The 15,714-nt window shown below is 51.9% G+C and overlaps 1 protein-coding gene across 1 annotated transcript in view; it reads left to right on the top strand.

The window, feature by feature from the left end:
• The first annotated feature begins 227 nt into the window (after window positions 1-227).
• Window positions 228-15,714, top strand: part of ATP7B (ATPase copper transporting beta) — a 33,367-nt gene continuing 17,880 nt past the window's right edge. The window contains exons 1-5 of the mRNA XM_077752591.1: window positions 228-1,460; window positions 7,584-7,841; window positions 9,912-10,075; window positions 11,894-12,055; window positions 14,344-14,420. Of these exons, the coding sequence (XP_077608717.1) occupies window positions 269-1,460; window positions 7,584-7,841; window positions 9,912-10,075; window positions 11,894-12,055; window positions 14,344-14,420 (1,853 nt within the window). The 5' untranslated portion in view covers window positions 228-268. The remainder of the gene's footprint in view (window positions 1,461-7,583; window positions 7,842-9,911; window positions 10,076-11,893; window positions 12,056-14,343; window positions 14,421-15,714) is intronic.

Consider the following 15,714-nt stretch of genomic DNA (forward strand, 5'->3'; position numbering starts at 1 on the left):
AGTGGGGGAGGGAGAGAGAGAGAGAGAGAGAGAGAGAGAGAGAGAGTCCCAACCAGGCTTCACAGTATCAGAGCAGAGCCCGACGCAGGGCTAGATCTCATGAACTGTGAGATCATGACCTAAGCCAAAATTGAGAACCCAGTGCTTAAGTGACTCACCCGCCCAGGTGCCCCACAAATATTTGGCTTTAAGGATAAAAGAATGTTATTTCTTTTCCTCTTAGATCCTATCTAAACGTTCTTTGCCCGCCCGTGTCTGGGAACCAGCAATGAAGCAGAAGCAGAGTTTCGCCTTCGACAACGTTGGCTACGAGGGGGGGCTGGACAGCATGTGCCCTTCTCAGACGACCACCGGCACCATCAGCATTTCAGGCATGACCTGCCAGTCATGTGTAAAGTCTATCGAGGGCAGGATTTCGAGTTTGAAAGGCATCGCGAGCGTTAAGGTTTCCCTGGAGCAAGGCAGCGCGACTGTGAGCTACGTGCCGTCGGTCCTGAGCCTGCCGCAGGTGTGCCGTCACATCGAGGACATGGGCTTCGAGGCCAGCGTCACAGAAGGAAAGGCCGCCTCCTGGCCTTCGAGATCCTCGTCTGCCCCAGAGGCCGTGGTCAAGCTTCGGGTGGAGGGCATGACCTGCCAGTCCTGTGTCAGCTCCATCGAGGGCAGGCTGGGGAAGCTGCAGGGGGTGGTGAGAGTCCGCGTGTCCCTTGGCACCCAGGAGGCCGTCATTACTTACCAGCCTTATCTCATTCAGCCCCAGGACCTCAGGGACCACGTAAACGACATGGGATTTGAAGCTGTCATCAAGAACAGAGTGGCGCCCATAAGCCTGGGACCAATTGATATTGGGCGGTTACAGAGGACCGGCCCGAAGATGCCTTCGGTGGCTGATAACCAGAATCTCAATAACTCTGAGTCCTTGGGGTCCCAAGGGAGCCATGCGGTCACCCTGCAACTGAGAGTCGATGGGATGCACTGTAAATCCTGCGTCCAGAATATTGAAGAAAATGTAGGCCGGCTCCCAGGGGTCCAGAGTATTCAAGTGTCCTTGGAGGACAGAATTGCCCACGTACAGCTTGACCCTTCTCGTGTCACCCCCGGGGACCTGCAGAGGGCCATTGAGGCTCTTCCTCCTGGGAACTTTAAAGTGTCTCTTCCGGATGGAGCCGCGGGGAGTGGGACGGATGACAGGCCTTCCCCACGCCCCGCCCCCGCCCCCGCCCCGGGAGCCCGGGTCCAGGGCGTGTGCAGCACCACGGTGCTCGCCATTGCCGGCATGACCTGTGCATCCTGCGTCCAGTCCATCGAAGGCCTGCTCTCCCGCAGGGAGGGCGTGTGGCGCGTATCCGTCTCCCTGGCTGAAGGGACTGGAGTGGTGCTCTATGATCCCTCTGTAATTACCCCAGAAGAGCTCCGAGCTGCTGTCGAAGAAACGGGATTCGAGGCTTCAGTCATTTCTGGTACGTAGTTGACCCGCGTGAAGCACACCCTGGGGCCTTCTCCTTTCTCCTTGCATCTTAGGACACAGTGACTGCGGCCACACTCGCTGCGCAGCTGCTAACGGTGGTGACAGCGTTCTGCAGCTTTTCCTTGCGTGCTCAGTGTGTCAGGATAGACGACGTAGAATTTCCGGGTCTGTAGATTTTGCCTCTCATGTAGCTGGGAACAAAATGCTAAGTTCTTTGGATTTTTCTGAAGAGAACTCTGATTTCTGTGTTCTTTTTTTTAAAAAGAACCCTGTGGGAACATGGGGGAACATGGGGAACATCAGGACCGTCTGTCTCCAAAAGCGCCACCATCACATTCCCTGAGCTTTCTCTGCCAAACAAAACAAGAACACCAGAGCCTCAGTCTGACCTGGATCCCATTCTGTTGAATGTGGGACTTGAGGAGGGGATTCAGCGATGACTTCCCTTGCCCCACCTTGATGGCTGTGGGGAGAGGGGTCCGTTTCTGCCCTGCGCCGGGGCCTGGGAGCGGTGGGCTAGTAAGCGAGTGAGACTCCCCGAGAGCTTGTGTTGCAGCCCCGCGTGAGGACAGGATGGGGACAGACAGGGACACCGGAGGCTGGGGGGCAGTGCCCTGTGGGGGGGGTTGCGGACAGGAGCCTGAGAGCATGAGGACTCAGGGAGGTGGGGAGCCGGGCGGGACCGCAGGAGGCCTCTCCGAACGGGCCTGTGTGTCAACTGAGCTTGGACTTTACTGTACAGGCCAGAGGTGTAAGCAGTGGATTTTTTTTTTTAAAGTTTATTTACTTCTTTTGAGAGAGAGCGAGCGAGCAGGGGAGGGGCAGAGAGAAAGGGAGAGCGAGAATCCCAAGCAGGCTCTGTGCTGATACTCGGGGCTCAATCTCACGGACTGTGAGCACATGACCTGAGCCAAAATCCAGAGTTGGACATTTACCCGACGGAGCCACCCAGGCGCCCCTCCGCAGTGGATTGTAAATCTGAGGAAGCACAGGTGAGTTTGTACTCGAGCAGGCCAGTGGCTGTCAGTGCAGTGTGGACAGAGGCACGGAGGCTGTGTGGGAGGCTGGGTGAGAGGGGACGTGGGGCTGAAGGACAAGACATGGATTAGGACGACACTCGGAGGTTGGGTCCAGAGAAGGGGTGTGATGGGGCAGGGCGTGGAGGAAAGGGGGAGCCTGCGGGGAGCCCTGGGCCTGTGATTCTGGAGGGCAGCTTGAGTCCCTGGAGAGTGGGGCCAGAAATGCCGATTGGAGTGGCAGGGGGAGGGGACAGGAGCCCAGGGAAAGTGAGTCTGACCCCCCGGAAGAGGTGAGGGGAAAAGGCGATGGCACTGGTGTGGAAGGAAGGGGTGTCCAGAGGAGGAGATTCTCACAGCCAGGGACGGCACCCTGGAAAGGAAGGAAGCCGTCTCAGGGGACCTCAGGCTCCGAGTAACTAGGAGGTGGAGGAGGCTCCGGTGAGCCGGGAGCCCAGCTGTGCGGGGGCTCGAGGCGCGGACCTCCAGGAGCGCGGACCTCCAGGAGCTGAGCGGGATGGAGAAGGCGGGATGGAGAAGGCGACGGGTGGCCACGCTCTTCAGAGAGAGGCTGGAGATGAAGGAGAGCGGGTCAGGCCACAGTCAGCTGTGTGGCAGCAAGGTTTTAGCTGCAAAGACCGCCAGGTACCAGCCCTGCGGGGCGGCGCGAGGTGCACGCTAGACGGGGAGAGTAGAGCGCATCTGTCTGCACTGCAGGCTGCGCCTGGGGCACAGCCCCCCCGGCCACGCTCAGGGCTGGCTGGACTGGGGTTTCCCCCGCGGACCTTGCAGCGGCCACCGAGATAAAGTGTGTCTCCTTGGGAAGTTCCTGTGCCAGTGGGGCCGGCCTGCACTCACACCCTTGAAGGCGGTGGGTAAGTCATGTGGAATGACTTGCCCCGTTCTGCACTTTGTCTTTTGAACCACGTTTCAGGAAGGAGTTTGTTTTTAGACAAAAATCAATAAGGAAAACACAATGGAACAGTAAATCCTGTACTTAAATGGTAGGAAACGTAGTACAGAGTCATCATCTGTTCTGTTTGTGTGAGGTTTCAAGTCTTTAAACAGTAGAGTCAGGTTGTTGGCAGTAGAAAGAAATTTGCATTGAGCTGCATAATCCAGAATAATTGGATTTGACTAACTAAGCCTAGAAAGAAAAGAACAGTGATTTTTATTGGACAGAATTATGAGCATTATGTGTTTAGCCCAAGAGGTATTTAGTGTACCAGATTTAGCAAATAAAATATAGGACACGTAGGTAAATTTGAATTTCAGATAAACAGTGAATAATGTTTTGGTGTAAGTGTGTCCCAGGCAATATATGGGGCATCTTGTATTTCACCTGGCAGTCTTAATTGAGGATAAACCATGAGTGTGCTGGTAACTATAACCACTTAGATGCTAAAAAGGCATTATGTGTATTTGATGGGTCATTCTGGACTGACCAGGAAGAGGGGCTCCTTGAGCACAGTCTTCAAACCATGTGATTTGTTTCTCCTTGGACTCAGCAGCACCCTGCACATAGTAGGTGTTTGTGAAGGAAGTGAAAGAGAAAGAGAGTAATGGGCTGTGACAAGCCAGGTCGTGGGATTGACAAACTCAGTAATGGGATTAATCCAGGAACTACTCGGACACGTTAGAGAGCTGAATAACCCAACAGGGAATGGGAAGGAAATGAGAGAGGTGGCTGATAGCAGAAGCTGGCACCGAGGGCGGGAGGGCGGGAGGGAAGAGGGCGTCACTAGAGCCCAGGGGCGAGGCTGCCCGCTGGGAGCCGGCACACCCCTGGACTACTGAGGGAGAGGCTGTGGCCAGGAGCTGGGCTCCCAGTAGATAGACGGGAAACACGGTAGGTTCCCCCCTTCCTGTCCTGCTGTTTCCCACTTGTTACCTCCCGTGTACCAAATTTAACCAGAAACCAGTTGCCAAGGGAACCTGGGAAAAGTGGTGTGGGCAGGGGTCAGCCCTCTGGATCATGGAGCGGGGAGAGGAAGGGGAATGGTCAAGAGCACATAGGCAAGTTGCAGGCACTGAATTTCAGTGCGCTTATTTGACAGCGAACAATACAGTAAGATCTGGTTTTTATCTGGAAATCAGCTCTGCATTTGTGCACTGGTTTGCATGGTAAATACTTCCTGAATGAATGAATGAATGGACAGATGATTGGATGGATGAATATAGTGTGAGGAAAAGTCATCTGTCACGCGTGACATGTTCCACTCAGCCTTGTAAATGGAAAATGTTACTTCTGGCGCACTGTTCCCTCATCCCAGCACGTGTTGAGGGTCTCCCGGGCCCCGGGCACTGTGCTGGCTGCCGTGAGTGCTCAGAGGCTGGCCAGGACCTGCCCACATGCAGCTCACACTCTTAACAAGGAAGCAGATCAGAGACCCATTATCCGAGGCAGGTTGAAATATGTGCGACAAGGAAAGTGTAGGTAAAGCACTCTTGAGTTTCAGAAGATTGAGGAGACAATCCAGCACCTGGTCGTGGGGCTCCCAAAGACTGGATGGGAGAGGTGACGTTGGAGCTGGGCTTGGGGAAGACTTCAGAACGGATGGGACCTCAGCAGGCAGAGGGGCAGGACGGCATGCCAGGCAAGACGGAGGAGACAGGGGCTCCAGCTTGTCTTGGGAGCAGTCTACCTTGGGTGGAACTTGAATGTAAGTGATGGGAGATAAGGTCAGACAGGCCAGCACCCTGGTACAAGCCACCATCAGCTGTGCGGTGGGTCCTGGAAGAGGCTCCGAGCTAGTCTCTGCTTCCCACCTTTTGGCTGTACAGTCTGTTCCCTGACCAGCATCCACAGTAATCCTGTTACTCTGTTAATACTCTGAAGCCTTCCCATCTTAAGAGGGAGTCCTTAGGGTGACTGAGAAGCCCCCTCCTCCGACTCCCTACCTTTCTAACCCCTTTCCAATCCTCATATCAGGCTTGTTCTCATCTCAGGGTCTTGTACTTGATATCCTTCTGTCTAGAATATTCTTATCCCAAAAGCCACATGGTGCACTTCATTTCATATATACTTTTCTGGACCTTTCCAAAACGTGTCATTTATATTTAGAAATATACAGATTTGTATTATACACAGTGGTTTTGTAATCTCTTTCACCCCGTGGTTTATCATAAGCATACTTATAGGGGTTGATGGGTGCAGGGGGATGATGGGTATGGGAGAGGTTGATGGGTGCGGGGGGGCGTGATGGTTTCGGGAGGGTTGGTGGGTGTGGGAGGGGTTGATGGGTATGGGGGTGATGGGTATGGGAGGGATTAATGGATACGGGAGGGGTTGATGGGTGTAGGAGGGTTGGACAGGGAAGGGAGGGGTTGATGGGTACAGGAGGGCTTGATGGGTGCTGGAGGGGTTGATGGGTAAAGGAGATAGAATGTTGAGAGGCTAAGGCTACAAAACAGCTTTTGTGAATTTGAGATCGGAAGGCCAGAGTCGTTGTGAATAATGACAGTCCAGGAGAGTACACCTGAACTGATGGATGAGGTATGGTCTCTGCATCGGGAGGGAAGGGGGAGGGGTCCTGTATGGTCAGAGTAATGGAGGGTTTTCACTGAAGGTGCCGAAAGTATTGATCAACTGGACTCTTAGAATGGGTGGAAATAGGTTTTAGCACCTTTCAGAAAATGAGCAGAACATCCCAGGATGTGAGACTTATTTAGAAGAAAAACTCTGAAAAGTCATGGCCTATCATCAGTACAGGTTAATGCCACCTTCTATCTTCTGCAGCTGTGGATTTTCAAACAGCAAGAGTTCATTTGTTAAATGATTCAGTTGTCTTTTGTATATACTCTTAAAGGTACTTTCTGTCATCAAAATCGTGTGACTTTCTGGAGTGATGACAATGTTCTGTATCTTATGTGATTAGTTACATATGTATATGCCCATGCAGTGGACAGAAAGATGGCCCCCAACGATGTCTGCACCCCCATCCCCAGAACCCGATGGGGCAGAGGATGGTCTTTTCGGTTTATGTAGCTGGATCAAGTGGATATTCAGATAGAAAGAAATGAACCTTAACTCTTACCTCCCACCTACACAAAGTTAATGTGCCAGTATCATAGGCCAGATGTGGAAGTTCTTTAAAATAACAGCTTCTAGAAGAAAACAGCATGAACGTGTTCACTGTTTAGGGAGCACAAGACATACTGACCATGAAAGTTGGTTTAGTTGGTTGATAAGTCACCTCATTAACATTCGGGACTTCTTTTATCAAAAGAGACACCATTAGTTGAGAGCACAGGTGCAGAGCCCAGATGGGGAGCAGAAATTGCAGTGCGGGCTCCCGACAAGGATTCGTGTCCAGAATACGTACAGGACTTAGGCAGACAACTCAACAAAGGTGTTTTGGGTTGTTTTGATTGTTGTAGGGAGGGAGTGAATGACTGCCAGCCAGAATGTGACGGTGGTTAAAGGGACAGATTCTGGAAGTAAAGAAACCTGGCTTAGAACTAGCTTCATTACTTACCACCTGAGGGATTTGGGGCACATTTTAAAATTTCTTCTAACTCAGGGGCACCTGGGTGGCTCAGTCGGTTGAGCATCCAACTTTGGCTCAGGTCATGATCTCACGGGTCGTGGGTTCTAGCCCCACGTGGGGCTCTGTGCCGACAGCTTAGAGCTTGGAGCCTGCTTTGGATTCTGTGTCTCCCTCTCTCTGTTCCTTCCCCACTTGTACTCTGTCTCTCTCTCTCTCTCTCTCTCAAAAATAAATAAAGATTAAAAAAAATAAAAATTTCTTCTAACTCAGTTCTTTATAAAATGGGGATGATAGTCCTATGTACCACAGCTGTTTAAAAGGACATGTGCTTCACAGAGGGCCTGGAGAGTTCTTATTGTCCCCATCTAATCAGGACGCTCATCCAACGAGAGCATTCCATTCTTGAGTATTGGCATCTTTTCATGTGCCTGTGACTGTGTGCCTCTGTCTCTGGTTGTGGGTGGGGGGCGGGGGCAGTGATGGAAACACCAGCCTTCGTGTAGCTGTTTCAAGAGGTTTCGTTTGAATACTATCAGCCTTGAACCTCCTGCTCTAAAAAAAAGTGATTTGTTCTTTTAATCTGAATGATTTTTTTCCATTTTATCCTAGAAAACTGGTATAGCAACCATGCTGGAAACCTCGGCGCGGGGAATTCCGCGGCGCCCAGCACAGCCGGCGTGCCTGTGTCTGAGCAGGGAACGGCTCCCCGTGCCGGGGGGCTCCCTACAAACCACAGCCCCAGCTGCTCGTCAAAGTCCCTGCAGGACTCTGCGGCAGTGGCACCACAGAAGTGCTTTCTACAGATCACAGGCATGACCTGTGCGTCCTGCGTGTCCACCATAGAGAGAAACCTGCAGAAAGAGGCAGGTAAGCCACCTACGCCCACACTGAACCAGGGAGGCTGCGAGACCCTGCAGCCAGCAGAGTGGGCACTGTGCTCCCCCTTCACCACCCCCACTGCCTCAGTTTGTCAGCAGCCCTGAGAATCTGGCAGCAAGTTCACTATGTGAGAGTAGAGGTGTTTGTCTAATGTTCTTGGGCGATTGGCAGTCTGCTCTTCAGGAAGTGTTCCGTTTGTTTAAGATAAAATGTCTCCGAGTAAGTTAGTGATGGACAGTCCAGTTAAAAGTTCGGGGACATTCCATGGGTAGCTTGTCCTAGTGGTGGTCTTTATCTCCCCCCACCTCACCCCCACCCCCAGTCCCATCCATCAGCCTCCAGCTCTCACATGAATCTGCAGCCTGCTGTTTGCAGAGAAGTTGCAGTTTTGAATATATTCCATCCTTTGTCCCTGTAAATCATAGAGTGTTGTGGAAGTGCCCAAGTTTTGTCTTCTGAACTACATTTCCAGTACTGTCTCTGAAGCCTGATGGTGCAACAAAATTCCTGTCCCGCTTTTGTTTGGAAACTATCTTAACCATGACGACCTAGCCACCAGAGTCCCTTTCACTCTTTCTATGTATCTCTCTTCTCAGACTCCTTGGCCGTCGCAGCCCCAAATTAGGATGATATGCTTCCAGCCTCTTGTTCCCCATGTTTTATCGTGGCTGGAGCTCTAGAAAGACTCTTTGCAAAGTTAGGTGCTCTAAGAGTTTCTTTGTCATCCACGGGCTGGTTGTTCATAAAATATCCTATATCTCATGGTTCCTGTGTTTCTTTTCCTGACTGATCCCTCATTTTTATTCCTTGTGGCATCCTTTCAAAAGCACATTTATTTCTTTGATGTGAATGAGTCTTATTTTCCCCTTCAGACTCACAAATAATCTCACTGGATATGCAATGGTATTATGTCCCAGTAAACCCACCATATGTTGAAAATATCGTTAAGTCAAAAATGCATTTAAGCCTGGGTCGCTCAGTCGGTTAAGCATCTGACTCTTGGTTTCAGCTCAGGTTCAAAGCCCCGTGTTGGGCTCTGTGCTGATAGTATGGAGCCTGCTTGGGATTCTCTCTCTCCCTCTCTCTCTGCCCCTCCCCGCAATACATGAACATTTAAAAAAATACATTTAATATACCTAACCTACCAAACATCACAGCTTGGCCAAGCCTCCCTGAAATGTGTCAGAGTGTGTAAGTGTGTCTGTCATTCGCTGTCAGGACGGCATCACTGACTGGGAGCCAAGGCGCTCAGCCACTGCCCAGCATCACTGGAGATTTCGTACAGCATAGCGTCAGCCCCAGAAAAGATCCAAATCTAAAATCTGAAGTCTGGTTTCTAGTGAATGTGTGTCACTCTCACACCATCATGAAGCTGAAAATTCTTAAGCCAAACAGTTGTAAGTTGGGGTGGTCTGTGGTCTGTGGGATTTCTCTTGCACCCCTGAATGGGATCAGAGCCTGAAAAAGAGTAAGGAAAACTACTTTTGAAAGAATTTTTTTTTCCTGTTTATGAAAAGTGTCTGAGGGAAAAAGTACACCATTTATGTGACAGCAGTTGTGAGCTGCAGGCTGTATCCCTTGCTGTGAGGTGTGGACACCGTCCACATGTCTTCTCCAGCCTGACGTGAAGCCACCCCCCGGGGCCAGCAGCGCAGGCATCGCCTGGGAGCCGGCTCTGCCTCAGAACACTCCAGACCGACTGAGTCGGAATCTGTAATTGAACAAGGTCCTCGGGTGATTTGTCTGCCCATCAAAGTGTGAGGAGCGTTGCTCTGGAACAGTGGTTTCTCCCACTTGGCGGGCACGTTAAAGTCACCTGGGGAGCTTTAAAAAAAGATGCCTGGCGCCCACCCTGAGGGGTCCTGACTTAACTGGTCTGAGCTTGGGGCCAGGCGTGGTGCTTGTTAGAAGCCCAAGTGAGTCTAATGTGCAGTCAACTTTGAGAACTCGTGTTCTAGAGGCTTCTGGGAGCAGACGTGTTTCTTTGTTAGGTTGTGTTGAATGTGTCATCCCTGAGGCCCTGCCTGGAGCGTTGTAACTGTGGCCTGACGGTTCCAGGTATTCTCTCGGTGCTGGTCGCCTTGATGGCCGGAAAGGCAGAGGTGAAGTACAATCCGGAAGTCATCCAGCCGCTGGAGATAGCTCAGCTCATCCAGGACTTGGGCTTTGAGGCCACAGTAATGGAAGACTACACAGGCTCAGACGGTGACCTCGAGCTGATCGTAAGTGCAGCGGCCGAGCCGGAGCTGGAGCAGGAGGGCTGCAGGCCTCTGACGGGGGCCGGGAAACTTCTCCCATTCTGCACACATCCTGTGTGTTGTTGGGGTTTCGTTTTCCTTTGAAGCCAACAACAATGACCCGTTCACTTTGTGAGGGAATGTCAGTTATGTCACAGAGTCACAGGGGTGCACCCGCCCGGGTGCATTCAAGGTGTGAGGAGGAGGAGGAGGTGCGTGGCGGGAGTGTAGGAGGAAGAGGAATTAAAAATGGCAACCTCCCAGAGCTTGGTTTGAGGGAGTTGACTGTGACCACATTCCATGAGGCCCAAAGGGAAGCGAGAATGCAGAGGTGCGGTGGGGCCAGAGGAGTGGAGTCAAGGTGATAGCCGGGGCCGCCGGTACCACCTCAGCGGGGGAGGAGGGCTGGATCGTAGGCACAGGGATGTCTAGAGGGCAATTGATGACCGGCGTCCTGAAGCATACTGTCCAAGAGGACCAGCCAGGGTCAGTGGCTGGTCAGGGTCGGTGTGGGCAGTGACGGGGTGGTGCGGGGACTCATTTTTCCTGCCTGTCCATTGTCACCTGCACATGACAGCAAATCATTGAAATAATTAGGTATATATATGTAGTATTTCCAGTATGCTGTGTTCACAAGCACTTCTGCACAAAGCTCTGTAAATAAGGGGAGACGGTGAGCAATGCTGTTTTACGGGGGTGAAAGGGTCTTGCTTCCTTACTGTGTTCAGTCACTGCCGTTAGTGGTAAGTAAATGTTTAAAGAGTACTAAGGACCCGAGTGGCACTTTGAGCTCTTGATAAGTGACATTCTGCGTAGAGCAAACCCTCGGCCCTGGACAGGCCTCCCGGTGTGTGGTTGGGGGACAGCTGCCCGGCACGCCCGCAGCAGGAGCAAGACCCTCGCTGCAGACCCTCCGCCCCAAGGGGACGCCTCTGCCTTGCTCAGACGACTGTGGAAAATCTAGATCGTGAATGTTACTGGGAAAGGTGAAAACAAATTTTAAAAAATGTTTTTAATGTTTATTTTTGAGACAGAGAGGGACAGAATGTGAGCAGGGGAGGGACGGAGAGAGGGAGACACAGAATCCGAAGCAGGCTCCAGGCTCAGGGCTGTCAGCACAGAGCCCGATGTGGGGCTTAAACCCGAGGACCTCGAGGTCGTGACCTGAGTTGAAGTCAGACGCCTTACTGACTGAGCCACCCAGGCACCCCAGCAAAGACATTTTTTGAACAGTGTTTTTTATTTTAAACTGAGCAGTCTCAGTATATTGTTATCACATGTTCAGACACTGTATGTGGACATTTAATGTCTGTATTTAGTTAGCTTTCTGGGAAATGTTGACCACTGATACTCAGAAGAGTGACTCGTCTGGCTTACCTGGCACATATTACAGGGATGGCCTGTCTCCCCTATGACGTGAAGAACACGCAATGTGGCATGTGGCATGGCAGTAGTGGCCTCTCAGAGAGGGTAGGGTGGCTCACGAAAGCCCATCACTGTCAGAGCTGGAAGTGAAGCGTCGCTCTGTTGCCATTTGCTCAGTGATGGGCTACATCTCTTGTCCCCGAGCTGGGGATGAACCACTGTTTATATGCCCGCAGCCCCTGGGGTGGGGGGCGGAGGTGGTTTTGGGTAAAAGCCCTGCACACGGGCTTGGAGGTAGGAGTCCCGGGCCTCGGGAAAGGTGCTGTGGAAGGAGGAAGGGCTCGTGGCTGTTGTGGCTGCCAATTAACCCAGCTGCCAGTGTGCCTTCGATGGGACCCTCCCAATCCTGAGTTGTACTTTTGTCTTCCTGGGTGACAGATCACGGGCATGACCTGCGCATCCTGTGTTCACAACATAGAATCCAAACTCACGAGGACGAATGGCATCACCTACGCCTCTGTGGCCCTTGCCACCAGCAAAGCCCACGTGAAGTTCGATCCCGAAATCATTGGTCCGCGGGATATTGTCAAAATTATCGAGGTAAGTCTTTCATTTAAAAAAATCCTACAAACTAACATAGCGTGTGCATCAACTGTACTTCAATTAAAAATATATACGTTCGTTTTTAAAGACAGTGGTTTATAATCACCGTAGGGAAATGAGAAAATACAGCTAACCAAAAAATTAAAAAGAAGAAAAGTCACCTAACTGACTTTATTATTCATCTCATGGAAATAAAGGTGAATCTTTTTTTTTTTTAATGTTTTATTTATTTCTGAGAGAGAGACAGCGTGAGCAGGGGAGGGTCAGAGAGGGAAGAGACACAGAATCTGAAGACAGGCTCCAGGCTCTGAGCTGGCTGTGAGCGCAGAGCCCGACGTGGGGCTCGAACCCCAAGAGATCTGCGAGATCAGGACCTGAGCCAAAGTCGGACGCTTAACCGACTGAGCCATCCAGGTGCCCCTGAATCATTTTAAAATAAACAGTGAAATTAAGTAAATATCAGACCATGAGGATGAAAATCAGTGAATGGGTAAGAAAAAGGATACTATTGTTTTAATTGCAGGTATTCCTGGAGAAACATCAGTATCAGCAGGGTACCTGGCCCATGGGGTGTAGTTACCTGTCATGGCAGAGTATTATTTATGTCTGGACCGAACATCTATAGACGGAGGGATTGTTGGAAACAGGAGGACTTGGGCTGTGTCTTACCACTGTGCCAGGCCTGCCCAATAATGGGAGAGTTTGGTCGTTTCTCTTTTGGAAAATTACTTAGTCTTCATGCACTCCCTCCCTCTGTTACCTCCCTCGCTTTATCCACAGACACTCCATTTCCTCTTTAAGGCCTGTATTATACCACACTGGGAGCAGGTGAGCATTGGTGCTCATCCGAATGGGTTAAAACGGTCAAAACTGAACGAGGTTAAGTCGTAAAACTGATGGCCAGGATAAGTGAAGTTCAGCAGGAAGTACCAACGCAAGGAAGCGTCTTGTGGCCTGCTTGGTGTTGTCTTTCATTTTCTCTTCCCTGTGCGTGTGTTTAAGGGACACATTGTCTGTTGTGGGGCTTAGCAGAGCCCTTTGATGTGCATTATTTATGCTGCAGCTGCTACGAATAATTCTGTCTTAGAGGCAGACAACCCAGCTGCTTTACCAGATGGGGAAGGAGCTGCAGAGAGGTTACGTGACTTTGCTCACTGGTACCCAGCTGAAGGTTGCAGGGCCGGCCCTCAGACCCAGACCTTGCAGTTCCAAGCTCAGCGGCCTTTCGAGTTGTGCCACACCGCAGGTCCTACCGAGCAGCAGTGACGTGGCGTCAATGAGGCTGAGAAGTCAGACCGATGCGCTGGCAGGCGGGGGAGTCCCAGGTCCTCAGTGACCCTTCTTACTAATCCTGCCCGTCCTGGCCCCCACCCTGCCCGCCGAGCTCGGTGAATGCCGTCTTGGTCCGTACTGGAAGAATATTGCCAATATTGCATCTCGGGTGCAACTTTTTCAGCTGTAATTAGGCTGGTATTCGTTCTAAAGGATTTGTCTTTAGATGGTCCTGGATGCTCTTTCCCCAACCAGCACTTTTAACTTTTGGGTGAAATCCCAACATGAGAGTGCTAGGCCCCTCTTTATATTGTGCTGACTGATGGGCCATTTCCTGACGGCCTTTCCTGTGTAATTTCATAAAGCGGTCAGATCAAATAAGGAAGAGAGAGAGGGTCAGGGAGCGAGGCGGCGCAAGAAACGTTGGAGTCACGCCCTGGAAAGAACCGGCGGATTGCGGTACAGCCCCCATCTGGTTCAGTGTAGCTGCAGCGAGCAGGTGTGGGTCTGCTCGGCGGGCGGAGGCCTGGCTCGGAATCCAGAGACCTGAGCACCGAGCACCGGGCCTCGCTCTTCTGGCAGCACGATGGCTCTGGGCAGGGTCTCTAACCTCTGACCTTCAGTTTCCCCACGCAGGGAATGACCGCACCTGGCCACTCGGTGTTTGGGGTGCCTGACCCAGCAGTTCTGGGGGGTCTGATTCAGCATTGGTCAGCCCCAGGGCACCGGACCTTCTCCCAGAACCTGCTGCCGTTGCCCGCAGAAGGGACAGGAGTCGCGTCTGAGGCCAGCTCCTTGGGGACGATTCAGTCTGTGGGCATAGACGGTGTAGACCTCTGACAGGATTTGTAGTGTGACTTGGGAACAGAGATCGTGAGCGGAAAAACCAGTCCAGTCTTTTGAGCGATTGTCGAGTAACTTTCTAATTTCAAAAGATGTAAAATACTTTCTACCAACGCACGTTTTAACCAAGTGCCTTCCTCCCTGTTTCTCACTTCTCTTTTTTTAACAAGGAAATCGGCTTTCGTGCTTCCCCGGCCCAGAGAAACCCCAACGCGCATCACTTGGACCACAAGGTGGAAATAAAGCAGTAGGTAGAAAGACAGGCCGGAGCTCATGTCTAAGTGCCCCTCTCTCCCCTGCTCCTCCTCCCCCCACCCCACCCCCAGCTGGGCCTGGCTGCCTCATTCTGTGCTCACGGGCGTCCCTGCCCACTGGCTTCCCACGGCGCCATCCACATGGACCAGCTGCCTTCTGCCCTTGTGACATGAACCCTCTAGAAGGGCGCTGTCCAATAGACCTCCCTGCAATGGCAGAAATGTTCTCTACCCGCACTGCCCAGCCTGGGAGCCACCAGCGCCTGAGCTGTTCATGTGACTAAGGAACTGAGTTTCTAATTTCATTTGACCTTAACTGATTTTAATTTAGATAGCCGCTTACGCCTGGTGGCTAACAGATGGGACAGCACTTAAGTTGAGATGGGAGGAAGAGGGTGTGGATATTTCCTTTTACAGCACAGTATTTTAAGACTTTATTTGAATGGGTTCTAGGAGTGGGGTCGGAGGGCAGGAAGCATGGTCCCTGGAAAGAAAACGGCCTGGGGAGAAGGAGACCTGAGTTTATTCATTGATGCAGATGTGCACTTACTCATTCAACAAACACAAGGGCGCTATGCCACGTGCTGGGATGAGTGGGATACCGTCACAGCTGCACTAGGGAAGGGTGGGCGGGCAGTGCAGCAGGTGGGTTAAGGGGGTCTGGGAAGCCAACCAGCCAGGGACACGTGACCTGAGCCTCAAAAGAACGAGTGGAAGTTTGCCAGGCAGTGGGGGTGGGGGAGGGGGTTGAGGTGAGCCTCCTCAAGGGACATGGAGGCAGGGGACCCTCAGGACTCCTGTCATTTGCTCTGCTTGGCATGCCCGGAGGAGGCCAGGACTGAATGGAGAAGCACCTGGAAGGCCAGCAGCCAGGGTAACTCTCAGGGCCCTGGCGGCCGCCTGAGAGCATAGACTTCCGTGCTGCAGGCCAGGGGTCTGTGGGCCAGGGTGGGCGCATGTCAGAGCTTTCATAACAGCCAGTGGGAATTTCACGGATGCTGACGCTGACAGGAGACCAGAGCTGTCACTGTGGTGCTCATCAAGATGGCTTTATGGTTCTCACTGAATCTTTTTTAAAATTTTTAAAAATATTTATTATTTTGAGGGAGAGAGAGACTGAGCATGAGCAGAGAGGAGCAGAGAAAGAATCTGAAACAGGCCTCAGGCTCTGAGCTGTCAGCACAGAGCCCGATGCGGGGCTCGAACCCACAGACCACAAGATCACTTCCTGAGCTGAAGTTGGATGCTTAACCGACTGAGCCACCCAGGCGCCCCAGTCACTGACTC

Source organism: Crocuta crocuta, unplaced genomic scaffold (assembly GCF_008692635.1).
Source record: "Crocuta crocuta isolate KB4526 unplaced genomic scaffold, BGI_CrCroc_1.0 scaffold190, whole genome shotgun sequence".
Classification (NCBI taxonomy): Eukaryota; Metazoa; Chordata; class Mammalia; order Carnivora; family Hyaenidae; genus Crocuta; species Crocuta crocuta.